General features: G+C 37.9%; 2 protein-coding genes across 3 annotated transcripts; one reads left to right on the top strand and one right to left on the bottom strand.

The window, feature by feature from the left end:
• The first annotated feature begins 1497 nt into the window (after positions 1–1497).
• Positions 1498–13882, top strand: hpse (heparanase). 2 transcript variants are annotated; one of them, XM_058415977.1, is made up of 12 exons: positions 1498–1874; positions 3772–3917; positions 4449–4577; positions 5363–5536; positions 6167–6338; positions 7545–7592; positions 7990–8083; positions 8931–9037; positions 9439–9553; positions 10475–10602; positions 10774–10926; positions 12085–13869. In XM_058415977.1, exons 1-12 carry the CDS (start codon positions 1651–1653, stop codon positions 12239–12241), a joined length of 1647 nt encoding a protein of 548 aa, XP_058271960.1. In that variant the 5' UTR covers positions 1498–1650; the 3' UTR covers positions 12242–13869. The 2 variants fall into 2 exon arrangements, with proteins under 2 accessions (XP_058271960.1, XP_058271961.1); XM_058415978.1 differs by lacking the exon at positions 5363–5536 and having other exon boundaries at positions 12085–13882.
• Positions 13572–16950, bottom strand: LOC131369363 (myosin light chain 5-like). The gene is made up of 7 exons (XM_058415979.1): positions 16816–16950; positions 16600–16707; positions 15851–15926; positions 15642–15746; positions 14085–14163; positions 13879–13927; positions 13572–13786 (listed from the first exon to the last, which is right to left on the bottom strand). The coding sequence occupies exons 1-7, from the start codon at positions 16816–16818 to the stop codon at positions 13685–13687; spliced, it is 522 nt and encodes a 173-aa protein (XP_058271962.1). The 5' UTR covers positions 16819–16950; the 3' UTR covers positions 13572–13684.
• Between the last annotated feature and the right edge of the window lie 4163 nt (positions 16951–21113).

The raw sequence follows: 21113 nt of genomic DNA, 5'->3' as shown, positions 1-21113 counted from the left end.
CAGTGTTGAGACCAAGACATATGTGAAGCTGGGTCAGTATCGAGACCAAGACATATGTGAAGCTGTGTCAGTGTTGAGACCAAGACATATGTGAAGCTGGGTCAGTGTTGAGACCAAGACATATGTGAAGCTGGGTCAGTGTCGAGACCAAGACATATGTGAAGCTGGGTCAGTGTTGAGACCAAGACATATGTGAAGCTGGGTCAGTGTCGAGACCAAGACATATGTGAAGCTGGGTCAGTGTTGAGACCAAGACATATGTGAAGCTGGGTCAGTGTCGAGACCAAGACATATGTGAAGCCCTGGGTCAGTGTCGAGACCAAGACATATGTGAAGCTGGGTCAGTGTCGAGACCAAGACATATGTGAAGCCCTGGGTCAGTGTCGAGACCAAGACATATGTGAAGCTGGGTCAGTGTCGAGACCAAGACATATGTGAAGCCCTGGGTCAGTGTCGAGACCAAGACATATGTGAAGCTGGGTCAGTGTCGAGACCAAGAGATATGTGAAGCCCTGGGTCAGTGTCGAGACCAAGACATATGTGAAGCCCTGGGTTAGTGTCGAGTCCAAGACATATGTGAAGCTGGGTCAGTGTCGAGACCAAGACATATGTGAAGCCCTGGGTCAGTGTCGAGACCAAGACATATGTGAAGCTGGGTCAGTGTCGAGACCAAGACATATGTGAAGCCCTGGGTCAGTATCGAGACCAAGACATATGTGAAGCTGGGTCAGTGTCGAGACCGACACATACGTGAAGCTGTGTCAGTGTCAAGACCAAGACATACATGAAGCCCAGGGTCAGTGTCAAGACCAAGACATACATGAAGCCCAGGGTCAGTGTCAAGACCGAGACATACATGAAGCCCAGGGTCAGTGTCAAGACCGAGACATACATGAAGCCCAGGGTCAGTGTCAAGACCGAGACATACATGAAGCCCAGGTCAGTGTCAAGACCGAGACATACATGAAGCCCAGGTCAGTGTCGAGACCGAGACATACATGAAGCCCTGGGTCAGTGTCGAGACCGAGACATACATGAAGCCCTGGGTCAGTGTCGAGACCGAGACATACATGAAGCCCTGGGTCAGTGTCGAGACCGAGACATACATGAAGCCCAGGTCAGTGTCAAGACCGAGACATACATGAAGCCCAGGTCAGTGTCAAGACCGAGACATACATGAAGCCCTGGGTCAGTGTCAAGACCAAGACATGTGAAGCTGGGTCAGTGTTGAGACCAAGACATAAAGATCAGTTGATATTAAGACATATAACATCTTTCAATTATTTGTTTTTAAAAAACAGTTACAGCTTCATCAGAGAACATTATTAGGACTGCAGTTAATGAAGAAAAAGTGAATGGCGCAGAAAGAGCTTCAAAGGAGGAACGTTTACTATGCTCTCCGGAACACACTTCAAGGGCGTGGCTTTCAAGAAGCTTCTGTCCAATCAGCTGTTACCTGAATATCATTAAGCCACACCCACGTTTTACAATCACGCCATTGTTTGTTTATTCTAGCCGGCTGGTCGGAGCAGGAAATCCTGCGTTCGGGGAAAGCTTTAAAATAGTTTCATGAAGCTGGTTACGAGTGTGTTCAGTGTATGTAAAGTAACATGGCTGTGATCAACATGATTATGTAGGTTATTTTAGACAATGATGATGGGAAATCCGAGATCTGGAAACCGATTTCGCGTTTTTGCGCATTTCGTTACCTTTTCTGTACTTTTTAAATCATTTCTCGTGTCCGCGGTGGTTTTAAACTCTCTAAATGTGGACATGGATCTTTCTCATGTGGCCAGAAGAGTTGATGAAAGGTTTCTGTCTGTGACTATAGATGCAAGTCTGATGGCAGAGGAGAAATTCATGTACCTTCTCGGGTGAGTGTTAATTAAAGCGCATGAGCCAGAGTCATGCGATTGTAAATGATGAACAAGTTCCAGCTGTGCCGTTTTTCTGACACATCTGTCTGTCCAGTGTAAACCCCTCTCTGCCTCTCTCACTCTCTGTCTGTCACTGAGTGAAGATTACTTTCTTCAAGGTTACAAATTTTCTACTTTGAATGATAACACTTACAAATACTGTGCCCTTCAAAAGTATTAGAAAGTCTCAAGGTCAGTTCTGTTCTTTTTTTGCTATACAACAAGACATTTGGGTTTGAGATTTAAAAAAGTGAGTATGGATAGATCAGATTTTCAGATTTCATTTTCTGATTTTTGCATGTGTTAAACAGCCTGGAACATGGCCCCTTTTCTAGGTGAATAAAAGTAGTTTTCTTCACATATCTCAGCTGAGGGAGTTGGGGTCAGAGCTCAGGGGCAGCTATGATGCAGTGGAGCAGAAAGAGGTTAAGGACCTTGCTTAATTGCCCAACAGTGGAACAAGGCCTTAACCACTTGAGCTACCACTGCCTCATAGGTAGTATTGAAGTAAATAGCAGTATGTGGTTACATCAACCCACTGACGTCACCAAATTGTTGCAGTCTTCTTTAAGATGCTTTTCCAGGAAGGCACTTCATCTTTTAGGGGCTTTTTCTTTTCAGTCTCCTCTTGGGGAGGTTAAATACTGCTCAGTTGGGTTAAGGTGTGGTGAGTGACAACAAGACATTTGGGTTTGAGATTTAAAAAAGTGAGTATGGATAGATCAGATTTTCAGATTTCATTTTCTGATTTTTGCATGTGTTAAACAGCCTGGAACATGGCCCCTTTTCTAGGTGAATAAAAGTAGTTTTCTTCACATATCTCAGCTGAGGGAGTTGGGGTCAGAGCTCAGGGGCAGCTATGATGCAGTGGAGCAGAAAGAGGTTAAGGACCTTGCTTAATTGCCCAACAGTGGAACAAGGCCTTAACCACTTGAGCTACCACTGCCTCATAGGTAGTATTGAAGTAAATAGCAGTATGTGGTTACATCAACCCACTGACGTCACCAAATTGTTGCAGTCTTCTTTAAGATGCTTTTCCAGGAAGGCACTTCATCTTTTAGGGGCTTTTTCTTTTCAGTCTCCTCTTGGGGAGGTTAAATACTGCTCAGTTGGGTTAAGGTGTGGTGAGTGACAACAAGACATTTGGGTTTGAGATTTAAAAAAGTGAGTATGGATAGATCAGATTTTCAGATTTCATTTTCTGATTTTTGCATGTGTTAAACAGCCTGGAACATGGCCCCTTTTCTAGGTGAATAAAAGTAGTTTTCTTCACATATCTCAGCTGAGGGAGTTGGGGTCAGAGCTCAGGGGCAGCTATGATGCAGTGGAGCAGAAAGAGGTTAAGGACCTTGCTTAATTGCCCAACAGTGGAACAAGGCCTTGACCACTTGAGCTACCACTGCCTCATAGGTAGTATTGAAGTAAATAGCAGTATGTGGTTACATCAACCCACTGACGTCACCAAATTGTTGCAGTCTTCTTTAAGATGCTTTTCCAGGAAGGCACTTCATCTTTTAGGGGCTTTTTCTTTTCAGTCTCCTCTTGGGGAGGTTAAATACTGCTCAGTTGGGTTAAGGTGTGGTGAGTGATGGCCCAGGTAAAAAAAAAAAAAGTCCCCCCCCCCCAAAAAAAACAATTCTTGTTTAAATTTTATTTATTTATTTATTGATTGATTGATTGCAATTTTTTAAAAGCTAATGTACATTTATATTTTATGAAATAGGAAAGTTAATATTACTTGGATGACACCTTAACCCAAACGGTATTGTTGATATGAGGTTATGTAAAGTCACATTCCTCATTTTATGATTTATTTGTAACCTATAAACAACATGCTCACATGATGTCTCTTCAGGTCTCCAAAACTAAGGACCCTGGCCAAAGCTTTGACGCCTGCATTTCTGCGCTTTGGAGGGACTAAACAAGATTTTATGAAGTTTAAGCCCCAGAGTGAATATTATATAAAGAAACGCTACAGTGGCGATTCTCTTCCTCATTTAGGTACTTGTCATATTTATTATACTTTATGGTTTAAGAGCAGCTTGATGGTCAAGTGATTTCTTTCACATGACTCTAATTGGGATCAGTAAGAAAGCAGAAGGTGGATTTTACAGAAGCAAATGAAGACTGAGTAAAAGTGGAATACTTTTTTTTTTACTACATTATAATGTCTACACAAAGTTTAAATGTTTCAAAATGTGAATAAAGTTCCAAAGATGTGGCTTAAGAAATGGATTCATTCTTTTAAGATTTCTACATTTTTCATTTGATTTGCTGTTTGCACATGCAAGTAAAATTTAAGGATTATGATGATTTTGATAGAACTCCATACCTTTCTCTACCTTTCAGTAAGCTAGCATATATCACTTTTGTTCAGTGTAGTGGCAACTAAGTAAGTTCCCAGCATTGGCAAGCTGTCATTGCTGGACTCTTGAGCAAAGCCCTTAACCCCTTAACTGCTCAGTTGTATTAATGCAAAAAAAAATCCTATTTTGCACTTATCACAGTTTCTCTTTGGGATTATTCTTGTAGGACCTGCGTGTGATAAATTTGAGCTGCCACCACTGCTGGAGGAAGAGTTGAAGCGAGACTGGGCCGTACAGGTGTTACTCTTATGGCAGGAGGATGTGCGGGGAAAATACGAGCAAATAACATTTTCTGGTAAGCATGCAGGTTAAAGAGCGACACTCTCTGTATGCTGTCACTATTATTATTTGAACTTTAAAGTTACAGTCATTGTTTTTTACAATCAGGTCAGATTTGTACAGCTGTTTGGTTTCTGTGTTTAGCTTGTTGGGTTTGTAGGTGGGTTGACTTGACCCAGTTCAGGTTGATGAAGATTTCGGATGCAAACCTGAAAGGACACATTGTTGCATCAAAATTTATTTCCTAGAATTTTCCACTGCACCCACTGAGACAGAGATTTCATTTCTAGCTTGTTCAATCGATCTTGTTTTTCTCTGTAACATTTCCGCAAACGATCATCTAGCACAAGAGTCAAGTTTCTTCCTAATCCTTTGTTTGTCACTCATGATCTCAGAATGTACACTGGTCGAGTAAGGTTGATTTCACACTTGTTTTAAAGAAAAGGTACTTCCTGAAGCTTCCTTTGTACTAAGCTGCTTGTGTGTCACACACTATAGCGATGACAGCTATAGTGCCATCACAGCACTGCCATCATTGTGAACCAATACTTGGGTTAAAAATGACCTCAGATTAGGTTTAACCTAACTTACAGTGAATAAACATGGACAAAGAGATCCACAAAGTGATCTTTCAAAAGTGAAAGTGATCTTATCCACAGCTTAGACCCACTCAGGTAGGGGGTGTGGCCTAATGTTGCAGTGAAATGAAAACCCAACCTGCTTCTCTTGAAATTGAAAACAAAAGTTGAAATTGAAATAATAAGAACAATATTTTGTTTAATGATCTTTATGTTTGTGTAGAATACGCAGTGGATCTGCTTTACTCTTTTGTGAACTGCTCGGGATTGGAGTTGATCTTTGGCTTAAATGCACTTTTACGAACTCCTGACAACGTGTGGAACAGTCAGAACGCCGAGCTGCTGATAAACTACTGCGAGCGGCAGCAGTACAGGATGTCCTGGGAGCTGGGAAATGGTGCGACCCTCTGTGTTTGTTTTTGCTCTGACCTTTGTATCAGGAACATTACTATCTTAATAGGAAGTGTTGTTACAGTTTAGACAGTTGTTCGCAGTGTTATGTTAAGAATGAAAGATAACTGGGTGGTGTGATGAGGCAGAGTTAATGTCACCACCCCAAAGTTGATTATTTTCACATAACAGCATTCTACAGCATTTTTTTCATTCCTCTTGTTGATCTTTTCTGAGACAAGCTGGTTTCATATTATCCCTTAAAACAGCTTGAAGGTGAACAAAAAAGAAAAAAGCTTGACATGTCAGAAAGAAACCACAAAATTGATCTCCTCCATCCTAAAGACTTTCCAGTGTTTAAGCTTTACCATTAAAATGTCAGTGATGAATTTCAGCACATTTTTTAACCCATGAATGTTCCCATGAACGAGCTGTTACTATAGAAAACAATAACATGTTAAAATGAGCGCATTAATATAAATCTGTGATTTGCTGCAGCACTACTGTAAGCATTGCTGTTATGGGAAATGAATCAATGACTTCTGACCAACAAAATTCAACGGTTCTGTCATGTAGTTTAGCATAATAAATCCTTTTCACTTTATTCCTAGTAAAGCATTCAAACTTTTGCTTCCAGAGCCCAACAGTTATGAGAAGAAGGCAGGGATCAGGGTGAATGGCTCCCAGCTGGGAGAGGATTTCCTCCATCTGCGTAAAATCCTGCAGAAATCAGAACTGTACAGTTCCTCGCATGTGTACGGACCTGATATCGGTCAGCCACGAGACCACCGCAAAGACCTCCTGACTGGGTTAGACACCAACACCAACACCTCCCTCAGAGCTAGAGGAGCCTTTATATTAAAACACATAGAATAAAGCAAACCTTCTAGATAAAAACAGCACCCATAGACCTGACAAATAATGCATTTTGTGTAGGAGTCTGTTTCACTGAAAAATACTCCATGAGTCTTATTTTCGACCCTAGGAAAAACAGCAGATGAGTCAGTTGACATGATGGACAGTTGTGCAGCTGTTTTGATCACACTGACTTTAAGAACCACCTGCAGGAAGCTCAACCCCTTTCCCAGCATCTTGATTGATTCTCTCATCTCAACACAGATGCCTCACTCTCACTTTCTGTCACGATAAATGGAAGAATGTAATAATGTAAAATACAAGCTATCAGAATGTTTGACTTGTCTAAAATTAGGCAAGTGTAGTTTTAACAGACTACTGTATTAGGGATGCACTGAAAATATATGACTATAATAGAAAAAAGGATGAGAGGGATTTGCCATTTTATTGGTGATTAAAATGCTGTTCGCTTTCCTGCAACCGTCACAGCAGACGCGTTTAACAGTGTGGTCAAGCCTCTCAGTGTAGCAACTAGAGTGTGAATATATACAGGGTTTTGCTGTAACCACAATGCACAAGGCCCTGACACTTCTCTGTTTTACGTATGAGGAAGACACTAGAAAAGTTTACTTACACACTTTGTTATTAATTGCTGTAATTTCCTAGAATAGAACAAAAGCGTGCATGTAAATCTTTTATAACAAAAAACAGATGAAAGTGCAAACTGTAAAACAGTGTACTTGATTCTGAATAACGTTTTTGTGGCAAGTGGGCGGGACTAAAGCTTGCGAGCAAAAGATAACTGAGTGAGCAAAAGAAAACCTGGCAAGCCGCAGCTAAACTAAACTAATAAATAAAAATTGAAATAATGATTAAAGCTAACAAAAGCGGACCTAGTGAATGGAAGCTAAACCTAACCTAGCTTGAGTGGTGTCGCAGATGACACAGGCTGTCAGTTAAGAATGATGAATAGAATATTATGCTACACTTACATTTAGTGTGATGAGGAAGTTCACCTGCTCTTTATTCTTTTTCAAATCTTTAGAGGAATTTTGATAACATACAATTAACTAAAGTATGTGCATGAATGCTGCAATATGTTGCACATCCCTTCTTGGGTTTCAAGTCATGAGCTAAATCCTTTTTGTGTGTTTGTGTAGGTTTTTGGAAAGTGGAGCTAAAGCCATTGATGCATGTACCTGGCACCAGTATGTCTCTCTCACACACACACACACAATCTCTGCAAGAACCTTCCGCTGACATAAATATTAATGCAGATAATCAATACTTTGCTAGACCTAAATCTAACCTTTAGCATTAAGCAAAACATTTTTTAAATAAAAGCTGAAATTATTTTGTTAAAACAAGGCAGTTTTCCTCAGCTAACCAGCTAAAAGTCTTCACAAGGTCATTTGGGACATTTGGTTTGAATCCAAACTATAAAAACACCCTCGGCTGCTGACTGAGCAAACACCAAGCCTGTGGTTGCTCTGTACAATTATTCATGTGACCGTCCTGCTTAGAAATGCAGATTCGTACAGATCTGATCTATAATTTCAGCCTCATTTTAATTTATCTCGCATGTCTTTTTATATTTCCTGTTAGCTATTATGTCAATGGTAGAGATGCATCTTTGGAAGATTTCCTTGATCCCAAAGTGCTTGATATGCTGGCGGTTAAAACGGACGAGGTCCTCAAGGTAACACTGCTGATTTTATCCTGTTCATGTGTCCGACAGCGTGATTCTAATGCAGTTAGTTATTACAGAACAGTGAGGAAAACATTATTTTGGCTGGGAATATAGTTACTGAGCAACCACACCACAATAATGATTGCAATGAGTTTCTTAAATATAGTTGTAGACATAACTACTGTATATTTAACTCTGTCTGTAACTTATGCTTTATCCTATATGATGTTTAGAAGCTTTCTGTTGAATTACTAGCTTGCTGTCCTAATGTCTCCACTGGGAACCCTAATTATCTCCACTGGGAATCCTGTTAATTGAATCATATTTGCTGTATGAGTTTCTGAGACCTCTGCACAACCCACATTATACACTTCTCACATGTCTACTATTGGAAATGTAAAGTCTGTCTTTGCCTGAACAAGGACTTTATAGGGTTAATTACTAAAAAGAAATGTTCTGAAGGCAAGAGAACAACATTGTCCACACTGTCTGGAAGAAAGGGATGACATATTCATTTTATCTGATACTGTAAACAATCAGGGACAATGAACAGGCCAAAGACTCCTCATGCTGTTGAAGGTGTTATGTTGTTTAACCAGTAAGGGCGAGGGTGGCTCACGTGAGCACACAGCAGTATAGAGTGGAGTCGTTCCAAATAAATGTAAGGTGCCATGAGTTGTACTTTCACTTGGAGGACATACTGTAGTTTGTACTTTTTGCAGGCTGCTTTGCATTAATTACATACGTCTAGATTTGGTCTCATCAGTCTATTAGCCTGATAGAATAAAACTAGATTTATATCACATAGTATCACTTGATACCAAATGCCAAATATTGTACATTTGTCTGTCTGTAGATTGTCAATTCTTTGTCTCCTGGAAAGAAAGTGTGGCTTGGAGAGACAAGCTCAGCATATGGCGGCGGCGCAGTGGGTCTCTCTGACACTTTTGTTGCTGGTTTTATGTGAGTACATACATTTATGCTCAGTGGTTGATGTGGGGCTTAATAAATCTGTGAGGAAAATCTGTTACAAGATCCATAGAGAGGCACCAGTGAATTTTTTTAATAATACTTCTGAGTATTATATGAAAAATGTGTATCATCTTACAATATCATTCAAATGTTTATTAATACCCCCAGATATGAGATTATTGTCCCTAGCACAAGACATTTTATTGTTCTTATTTTATTATGATTTTCATTTTAAAGCTTACAGTCAGGGTAAAAGTGCATGCTATAGTTAGACAGAAAATGGCAAAAAAAGAATAAAAAAATAAGAAAATAATAAATCATATTTATTTTGATAGATATGTATATTTTATATCTGTTATGCCTGAATAAATCATTGTGTTTGTTCTTTAAAGGTGGTTGGATAAACTGGGTCTGGCGGCTAAGCTGGGGTTGGATGTGGTCATGCGGCAGGTTTTAATTGGCTCTGGGACGTATCACCTTGTGGATAATAATCTTGATCCACTTCCGGTATGTTATATGCTGCTCAGTCAAAACATTCATTGTCATATTTTCTGGACTATAAATTAATATGCAAGTTACACTGAAGCAATTTATTATTTATAGTCTTTTCCTAAGGGTCTAATTTTATTTAATGTTAGTGTGTCTGTAGTTCAGTGATATTTACCCCTTAATCATTACTAGATTGTTTTTGGACATTCATGCTTTTCTAAGCTAATTTTGCAAAATTACACGTGTAAATACACTGATCAGACATAACATTATGAGCACTGACAGGTAAAGTAAATAACACTGATTATCTCCTCATCATGGCACCTGGGATATGTTATGCAGCAAGTGAACATTTTGTCCTCAAATTTGATGTGCTGACTGGATCAGAGCATCTCCAAAACTGCAGCTCTTCTGGGGTGTTCCCGGTCTGCAGTGGTCACTATCTATCAAAAGTGGTCCAAGGAAGGAACAGTGGTGAACCGGCGACAGGGTCATGGACAGCCAAGGCTCATTGATGCACGTGGGGAGTGAAGGCTGGCCCGTGTGATCCGATCCAACAGACGAGCTACTGTTGCTCAAATTGCTGAAGATGTTAATGCTGGTTCTGATAGAAAGGTGTCAGAATACACAGTGCATGACGGGTCAGGGCTGTTTTGGCAGCAAAGGGAGGACCAACACAATATTAGGCAGGTGGTCATAATGTTAGGCCTGATTGGTGTACATGCTGTTTGTAGTTACATTTGGAACATTAGGAAAAATAGAAGTTTCATTTAACATGAGGGATGCAAACTTCTTGCACTCAACTGGGCAGTCACTGTATATTTGCATCATGTACTAAAGAGCAAAAAATGTCATATAAATATCTGGTGAAGAAACGTAAGACCAAAAGTACGAGGCTTGCATTAGGGCTTTAAGAAAATTACTGTGTGTTTACTGCAGGATTATTGGCTGTCGCTTCTGTATAAGAGACTTGTAGGACCTGAAGTGCTGACAGTGCAGGTTCAGTCAGGTTCAAGAAGTCAAAAGCAGCTCTTACGGGTGTATCTACATTGCACCAACAAAGCAAGGTAACAGATTTTGAACTCTCTAAACAGTAACATAATTGAAGATGAACATGTTTGCACGTATTGTATTCCATTTAGACCTCAGCAATTTGCCAGTGATTACAAACTTTCAAAAATTCAGCACTGCTGTGATATAGAAAATAATTACATTTAGGAAGCTATTTTTCTTCTCAGTTCATCTTACAGAAAAGGTGCAGTCACTTTATTCGCCTTAAACCTGAGCAAGAAACAAATGGTGATCAAGCTGCCGGAAATCGTCTCCAACAGCACTGTTGAAGTGTTTGTGCTTCAGGCGGCTGAACCAGGGGAGGACGGCCTCCGTTCCAGGTGATGTCCCCAAAGCGTTTCAAAATACATGTGTGTTCTTGTATGCTCCTTTCTGAACTAGGTTTAATTCCCGTACACAAACACTGCATTGGTGGGTGGCCCAGCAACAAAGAAGAATAGTCTGTATGAAATTTGAGCAAATATCCAAAATCCACACCGCTCAATATGAACCTTTGTTTGCCATAGATACAGTAGTTACTTCAACCTTGAGTCATAAGACTTGATTGACAGCTTACCTTATTACACAAGTACACAGCAGATATATCTTTATAGGTCTCAATAATCTTAGATCACACTCAGAAGGTTAGATTTCACTCTATCAAATAGCTTTTCCATGCCAGGATAACCTTTAGATTAGTAATAGTGGAGCGTGTGCAGACTTCATCCACAGTAAGCTTTGCTCTTTAGCTTCGATTTTAATTACTCAGATATTGAAGTGTTACCCTGACTTAAGCATAAATTCTTTGCTATAGGGAAGATACACGTGACGTCAGTTTCTAGATTAGTGGAGGTGTAGCTTGTGCAGATAGGACCTAAAATATCTTCTTCTTTAATTTTTTTTATTTATTATTTTTATCGTCCTGATTTTTTAGTGTTATTTATTTGGCTTTTATTAGTTTATTACTATTTTTTATTCAGAACCAGATGTTAGAAAGTGAAAATGTAGGACTTTATTCATCTCTTTTGGATTTTATTTTTTACTTCTAACACCTGAATCATAGATTTCCTTCTATTACTAACTACTTTTACTAGTACTACTTCTACATTATAGGGCCAAATGTTTGTGGACATCTAACCATCACATCCATGTAGGCTTTTTATATGCTGTTGGGATTTTCCACAGGAGCATTAGTGAGGTCATGCACTGATTTTTTAGGTTGAGGAAGTCTAAGGTTCAGACGATGTATCAGTTTATACCCATGGTTTTTAGGGGGTTGAGGCCAGGGCTGTGTGCAGGACACTTGAGTTCCACTCCATTGTCATGCTGGAATGTGGTTGAGCCCTATGGTACAACATACAAAGTCATCCAATACAACTGTGTGTTTCTATTGTGCATGAATGTTTTACAGATCAGGATAAAAGTACTTTCACAATTTGCAAGGTTTGAATTTGCCTTTTTTTTTTTTAGCAATTGGATTAAACTATTGTTATCTGCAGGTTTGTGAAGTTGAATGGTGATGTGCTGAAGATGGTGGATGAAAGGACTCTTCCAACTCTTCGGGGAGCTGAACTTCCTCCTGGAGAACATCTCCAGCTTCCTGCACTATCGTTTGCCTTCTGCGTGCTGAAACAAGCTGCTGCTCCAGTCTGCTGATTATATCCTGAATGTTGTTTCTGGGAGAATCTTGAAATTTGCACTATGAACATTTATTTATTAAAATACTTCGAGTTTACATGTTACCTGTGAATTTTCAGCCTCTTACTGGCTACTTTAACAGGAACACCTGCTCATACAGTCAGCCAAGTATGTGGCATCAGCACAGTGCATTAAATCCTGCAGGTTCAGCTAAAAAGCTTCAATTAATGTTTACAGCATACATCAGAATGGAGAATTATATAGTACTGTATGTATAATATATATATATATATATAATACATTTCCATGCAACTTGTATGTATATATGTATTCAGCATATTGCTTACTGAGGAAAGGTTGAAATGTTTCCAAGTCAAAGAACTATTTTTTTAATAGTAGTTAAAGTGAAGGTGTTTCCTGGCTCTTTTTGTGGAATAATAATAATTACATTTTTTAATTGTCTTGATGTAAATACCAGACCATATGGAATGCTATTTGCACTTAAATAAAGCACACAAAAAGGATAGATAAATAATATATATTACAAATATATTTAGAAAAGTCATAATATTTTTGTTTGTTTATTTATTTATTATTATTATTATTATTATTATTATAGTCATAATCATAGGTAACTTAAAAATGGCAAGAGTAAAAGAGGCCTTAGATAGTGCTCATGCTATGCCATGCTTCCCTGTGGTGATGGTGTTCTCTGGGTGATGAGAGATAGGCTTATGATTTGTGCTTAAAGCCAAGTTTAATTTATCTGTCTGTCTGTATCTATCTATCTATCTATCTATCTATCTATCTATCTATCTATCTATCTATCTATCTATCTATCTATCTATCTATCTATCTATCTATCTATCTATCTATCTATCTATCTATCTGTCTCTATTTACTACCCAATTTAGAAGGTTTCACACCATTTTTAGCTAGCAATTATCAAATAAGTTGCAGTTAATTATTGTCATGGAATTTTAACAACTCTTTTTTAACAATTTCTTTCTTTCTTTCTTTCTTTCTTTCTTTCTTTCTTTCTTTCTTTCTTTCTTTCTCTCTCTCTCTCTCTCTCTCTCTCTCTCTCTCTCTCTCTCTCTCTCTCTCTCTCTCTCTCTCTCTTTCTTTCTTTCTTTCTTTCTCTCTCTCTCTCTCTCTCTCTCTCTCTCTCTCTCTCCCTCTCTAAATCCCAAGTCCATTTCAGTTCCATGTTGCAACAATACAAAAGGTGGAAAAGTTCAAGGTGGTGAATAATTATGAAATCAATGTTTAATATTTAAAAAAATTCGGGTGGTAATATAATTATATGTACTTTTTAAAAATGGATCTTTTAAAGATATAAACAATGTTCAATATAATCAAATGCGTTTATTTTAGAACAGAAAAACACACAGCTGACTTTCATTAGCAGATGTTACACAGAGTAAACAGCAGCAGGAAAAACATGTGGCTGTCGTTTCCTCACTCTTCCTGCTGCTCTCCGTGTGTAATGATGTAACAGAGGGATTTGTAATCCAGGTTTCCTGCCGAGTCGATGTTGGAGGACTGGAACATCTGACGCACCTTTTATTAAACCACAACATAAGGCGTGTGTATAGAAATGACCCAAAGTCATAAGTATGTTACAAATATTACAGATAATCATGATGTCTTACCTCCTCTGCACTGAACTTATCTGCTTGTGTCATGAGAATGTGCTGTAATCTGGAAATGTAGGATAACACTGAAATATATTTAAATTCATTTTGATCTAGATTTATTATTTATATGCCAGAGTCTTTGTTGAATACTTGATTCTGATTGGTCAGTATGTGTTGATAAATGTTCCACTAATAATAGCAATTCTGTAATGTTAACTTACTCAGCTGTGTTTATGTATCCCTTTGCTTCAGGATCAAACATCTTAAAAGCATTGAGAATGGTGTCTTCAGGGTCAGTGCCTACATTCAGAGACAAATTATTTAAAAATGATTTTGGTGTCCCTTAATATAAAATAAAACAAAAAAAGAAATGCACATGTAACAACAGCTCAGGCTTTTTGGTTTTTGGCCAAAGTCCTGCCTCCTAAGGTCTCAAAGCAGAATTGTAGCCAAAGTGATTCAGATGATAATGGTGTTTAATTTTAATTATTTAAGGATATTTACAGAAGCTATATTAGTGTATTACTTGTTATTTGAGTATACACTGATCAGGCATAACATTATAACATTATGAGCAGTGACAGGTGAAGTGAATAAGACCGATTATCTCCTCATCATGGCACCTGTTAGTGGGTGGGATATATTAGGCAGCAAGTGAACATTTTGCAGGAAAAATGGGCAAGTGTAAGGTTTTGAGCGGGTTTGACAAGGGCCAAATTGTGATGGCTAGACGACTGGATCAGAGCATCTCCAAAACTGCAGCTCTTGTGGGGTGTTTCTGGTCTGAAGTGGTCAGTATCTATCAAAAGTGGTTCAAGGAAGGAAGAGTTTTGAACCAGCGATAGGGTCATGGGTGGTGCTGAAGAAGTTCTGATAGAATGGTGTCAGAATACATAATGCATGACAGGTCAGGGCTGTTTTGGCAGCAAAAAGGGGGACCAACACAATGTTAGGCAACTGGTCATAATGTTATGCCTGGTTGGTGTCTATGAGTCTGTAACTTAAAAGTTGCATTGGTAATGTTGGGTTTAAGATTGCAACCAAGACCAAACACAATGGAATCCAAGTCAAGCCAAGACCATGACAAGACATGGCCATGTCAAGACTGAGACCAGAAGTTCAGATTTTCTGAAAATTTCTGTTGAAATTTCTGTTGAATTAAATAAAAAAAATAAATACTTTGGCATGAACATTTAGTAAAAAAAATACATTCAAAACAAAACATGCAGTTGTTTTGTAGGATAATATAGTATTTGTACTATATTATTTTGTACATAAGAAGATGAAGTATTTTGGATACTAGTCATCTGAAATTTATAGTGTTACAAAGTACATGGCCATGACAATAATGTTAGGGTCTCATGTGTTGGCAAAAAATATTTCATACACCTAGACTAAGACTAAAATTTTCCTTGAATTTTCCTATGACAAAACCTCTTATTTGTGGTCTCAGGACAGAGACACTACACTATGCGTTAGTATTATAGCTTAATGTGAATATATGGACCTACCAAAAATACCTTGCTATCAATTACACAGATAAGAGGAAATGATTTCCACCAAACTGTTCATTTAATGATCCTTATCCTGACTCATCTACATTACTTTGTGATAGTAAAAATTAATTAGATAGTAAAAAAAATAATTATTTAATTAATTAAATAACTAGATTGGTACAAGCCTGGCATGTAAGTTGTATTTTATATTCACATATGAATGTAAAATAAATACACTGTTGTATCTTTTACTAAATTTCTGTCACATTAGTTGTTACTCACCATGCAGTTTTTCTCCAAACAGATTAAGAAACATAGTGAAATTGATTGGACCACTGGCTTCCTTAAGCATGTCTTCCAGTTCATTGTCTTTGACATTCAGTTTTCCTGTGGATTGAAAAGCACATCTAAATTAAATATAAAAATCAATGTAATGCTTGTAAAGTATTTAAGCAATGATTAGTTCATTAATAAAATAAACCCATTCTGACCAAGAGATGCATACGTGTCTTTAAGATCCTCCTTGTCAATGAACCCGTCTCTGTTTTGATCGATAAGTGTGAATGCCTGCATCAGGGTTAGAGAAATGATCATCAGACAGAGTAATTCAATTCTCCAACTTAATCCAATCCTGAGACTCTGAATCAAACTGATTTAAGCCTGGTCAGGATCAGGATGCAGGATGCTTTCAGGAAATTCAGCCCAGATTAGTTTTGACCTTTTGTTTTTATTTATGCAACACACACATAAACACATTTGCTTTTTAACCATGCCAACCATCACTGCAAATATTAAAGTGAACAAGATCCTCTAATGATAGACCCATGTTTAAAGAAAATGACTGCTTTCTGCTTACATTATCAGTCATTAGAATTGGGGATTGTGTTGTGAAGATATAAAGCAGTTTAATAGAAGCAGAAACATAACCAGTTTGTTGTTGCCAATATTGCATGTGTAGATGTGCCATGAGTTTCGTAACATCTTATGCTGTCCTGTTGGTGGCTTTTAGATGATCGTCATAAGAGAGATTAGATTTGAATAAAAAATGATTTCTTGTACTGTCAGAATTCAGTTTATAGCTAGCTGCAGTTGCATTGATACCAAATTAGCTAATAGCCAATATCAAATCACACTAAACCTCCATTACAAAAACCCTTACAAATGATGGTTTAGTCTCAAACATGAAAATATAGGTGTGGGGAATCACTGAGTGTTTTCTGTATTCCTGATGAATTCATACCTCTTTAAATTCCTGGATCTGAGTCTGCTCGAACATGGAGAACACGTTGGACGAGGCCCTTTGAGCACGTTTTGCGCCTCCTTCCTTCTTCTTGGTCTTCCTGCTGGCCTGAAACATAGTGATAATACTAAAACATTCAAAAAGAAATTGCCATTGACTTTCCATGGGCAGAAAATCTATATCAAATATACTGATAATTCACAAAACTCATTTTACCATTTTCCTCCCACACTAACACTGCTCCCTGAAAGACTGTGCTGATTGTGGAAATCAAGGTGGAAAATCTGAGCTTAAATATAGCAGCTGTCGGTGAGAGGGAGAGGCTCAGAATGTTTCATTAGGGACAGAAATGGTCCAGCAGGACCAGCAATCAGGCCAAAGGTCCATACATGGACACGTTGTTAGACGATGCCGAATCCTTTAGAGGATTAAATGAGATTATAAAGAGAATCTTTACCTCCTTATTTTTTCATCCCATACAGTACACATGCAGTGTAACATACTCTTTTTTCCTATTACGTGAATAATGTGATCACATATGGAAGTCATATGAAAGGGCAGTTCTGAATGTTTTGCTCTGAGATTGTACATGTGAACTCACAAGTACAACACATTGTGTTAAAATAGATGATAAATAAAGCCAGCGTTAAAAAGAAAAAAAGGAAAATAAACCCTGAGTTCTGTGTGCCTGACATGCATCCAGGCGTATCCTGTTCTGTGTCCGCGTAGGGAAATAAAGGGATTATTTTTAAAAATCACATGTGAAAGTAAATGAGTCATGTGGGGATCTTATATGAAAATAAACAAATTATGTATTAAAATGAAAAATCTACTGAAAATAAATGAAATATTTAAAAATCACCTGTGAAAATAAATAAAAGAATCATGTTGTGTTGCATCTATCGTAAAGATTTTCCTATGTCGAAAAACTTAAAAAGTTACACGTCACCTCGGATTGTTACAGAGTGACTCCTTCCATAAATGTCACTTTAAATCTCCTTACAGGAAACATTACCCGATCATTGAGTATTTGAGATTTTCACATCACAAAATATTTTACAAAGCACTTATTATTAGACTAAGTCTATGTGAAACTGACTACAGAAAACCCCAGCGACATCTTCCCTTTGTTAAAATTCTTTAGTGAATATGTAGTTATTATAGGTCTCGGATTATGTGACTTGTTTGTCCCTGTGAATGAGCTTGTGGAAACAGTAATGTCACATACAGATGCACTGTTAACATACAAAAAATAATCAACAATCTAATCAATAATCTTCACATACAATCTTCACATAAATCTCTTTAATTTAGTACACTGTGTTCATTTAAATAAATGTGAAACATGAAGAGAAGCTGGAAGAAATGCATGTCTGTATGTACTATAATAACAGCTCTTCATATAAAGTTACCATCAAACATTCATTCCTAACTGTTCCATCTGTTTTGTATATATCAGTGCAAACATGAACACTGTCTATAATTAACCACCAAAATGTGAATCATACCCCAGAGGTTTGCTTTTTTTAGACTACTAATTATAAAGCACCATCTGAAGAAGGCAACTGGAAAGTCAATGTTAAGACCCAGGAGACTGAATAAAGTCATGACCTAACATGACATGTTCATTATCTTGGATCGTGACCTAAAACTTACAGGTTCATTGGTCAAGCATGGTAAAAAAAAAAAGAGAAAAGAAAAGAAATAATAAGCATCATGGCTTGGGCTTGAATGGCTGCTTCTGGACTTGCTAATCTTTACTGATGATGTAACTCTTTATTGATGATGTTTACAGAAGAATTAATTCAGATATTTACAGAAACACTCTGTCTGCCAATTTACAGATAAATACATTAAATCTAGTTGGGAGGAACAACATAGAGCAAGACAGTTGGCCAAAACACAAACAAATGAGGTCATCATAGGAATAAGTGGACGGGTTTAGATTGACCAGGGCACTCACCAGATCTTATTTTCTTTTCTTTTTTTTATTCTGCCTTTATTTATTTTTTTACCAGGAAAAGCACAATGAGATTAAACGCCCTTTTTTGCAAGAGTGTCCTGACCAGGATAGGCAGCAGCACAAAATTGTTTAAAGATCTTAATCCAGTTGAGCAGCATTTCACCTTCTGAAGGTGAGACTTTCTGAAAGAAGCTGCAATACAAGCCTGGAAAAGCATCACAAAAGAAGAATGCGGAAGAGTTTGGTGATGTCCGTGGATCTGGATATAATTACAAGCGAGGGATATGCAACGTGTTATTTACTTGATTTTCCTGTTCCAAAGACTGTTCCAATACTGGGATCTGTAATACTGTAATCTGTTCCAGTATTTTTGCTCAGATTAAATGGGGTGGTGATCTGCCATCAAAGGTACAATGTTCTAAATGTTTGAAAAACACCTCTAGATGAAAATATCAAGAAAAAAAAAAATTCTGATCCATTATCTCATATTCCTCTTGAACCTAAATGTCTTTACTGTATAGTAAAAATAACAGAACTAGCATCAAATGGTTCCAGTACAGTTGGAGGGAACTGTACTGGAACTGTTCAAAATCAAGCAGTGACAAACTCTTCAAAATAAAGAAAGCTAGAAATTCGTCTTATTGTCCAGCAGGTGGCGGTGTTTCCAAATTTTATATACTGATTTATAAACTATCCAAGTATGAACTTTAATATTTAGTAATATTAAATTGTTTAACAAGACTTTGTGCAATTATTAATTTTATTTTAATGTCTGGTGTAATTCTAAATAATTATATACCAGACATATAAAACCACCTCCCTAACATAGTGTAGGTCTCCCTTGTGCCACCAAAACAGCTTTGCCCCTTCAAACCATGGACTCCACAAGACCTCTGAAAGTGTGCTGTGGTCTCTGGCAGCAAGACAGCAGATCCTTTAAGTTCGGTAAGTTGTGAGGTGGCGTCTCCATGGATCTGACTTGTTTACCCGGCACATCCCACGATGCTGATCTGGAGAATTTAAAGGCCAACACACGCACCAGAATGTCCACACAATGTAAAAGAAAATGATTTATTAGACCAAGCCACCCTCTTGCATTGCTCCATGGTACAGTTCTAATGCTTGCATGCCCACTGTAGGTGCTTTCATGGGTGGACAGGGATCAGCATGAGCATTCTGACTGGCCTCCAGTTACGTAGCCCCATATGCAGCAAGCTGTGTATTATGACACCTTTCTATCATAGCCAGCATGATTTTTTCAGCAAATTGTGCTACAGTAGCTCTTCTGAGGGATCAGTCCAGACAGACTAGCCTTCGCTCCCCACACACATCAGTGAGCCTTGGGTGCTTATGACCCTGTCCTCAGTTCACCCTTTTAGGTCATTACTAGCCACTACATACCAGAAGACCTGCTGTTTTGGAGATTCTCTGTCGTCTATCCATCACAATTTGACCCTTGTAGAAATTGCTCAGATCCTCATGTTTGGCTTATTTTTCTGCTTCCACACATCAACTTCTAGAACTGACCGTTTAATTGCTGCCCAATACATCTCAGCTCTTGACAGAAGCCACTGTAACAAGATAATCAGTGTTATTCACTTGAACTCGATGGTTTGATTTCTTGATTTTTGGTCTGTGTATTTACATGCAAAACAAAACAAAGTATTTAACAAAAACATTTTTACATTATATTTTGAATGAGTGGAGATAGTTAAGCCTATATTTTTCTTCCATTAAGATATTTTGGCAGATATTTTGCTTGTTATTAAGTCTGATGTCTAAAAATTTTATTTCAATAATCTACACTTAGATGCTGTGACTTGATGCTGTGACTTATGCTGCATACCGTTACAATGCTGTAATAGGAGTTTTCACTCAGCCGAGTCTGAAGGGCTTGTTGTGTGTCATATATACAAGGACTGGCTTGTTTGGGTTAAAGACATGCCAGCTCCAAATCTTCTCAGTCTCATGGGAAATAAATTGTGGCCTGCTGGTTAAGCTACACAAACATACACTCTAAGCTGGCAGCTCAAGGCAACACAGCTCTGCTCCATCTCTCAGCTTCATTAACAGGCGCCATGTGGCTGCAAACTTTCATATACTACAGTGTCAGAGCTGTTGGGAAATCAATGCATTTATTGTATTTATTTATTAGTATTAGTATTATTAGTTAAGAATAGATTGCATTGCTGAGATGATGATGCAGAAAAATAAGAATGTACTGTACTGAACAGTAAGGTAAATATTTTCTTTATTTACAAGATGGCCGTTGTTGAAGTCCCTGTGAATGAGAATGATAAAGAGTAGAACATGTTCTTTAATATAAATCTGTGTTTTTCAATTCATCTATCCATCCATCCATCCATCCATTTTCTATACCCGCTTTATTCCTAATTAGGGTCATGGGGATCTGCTGGAGCCTATCCCAGGACACATTGGGTGAAAGGCAGGGGTACACCCTGGACAGGTCACTAGTCCGTTTTTCAATTCAATTCAATTCAATTCAATTCAATTCAATTCAATTCAATTCAATTATATTTGTATAGTGTTT

This window comes from Hemibagrus wyckioides, linkage group LG18, assembly GCF_019097595.1.
Source record: "Hemibagrus wyckioides isolate EC202008001 linkage group LG18, SWU_Hwy_1.0, whole genome shotgun sequence".
NCBI lineage: Eukaryota > Metazoa > Chordata > Actinopteri > Siluriformes > Bagridae > Hemibagrus > Hemibagrus wyckioides.
This window is presented reverse-complemented; position numbering and strand designations above follow the sequence as displayed.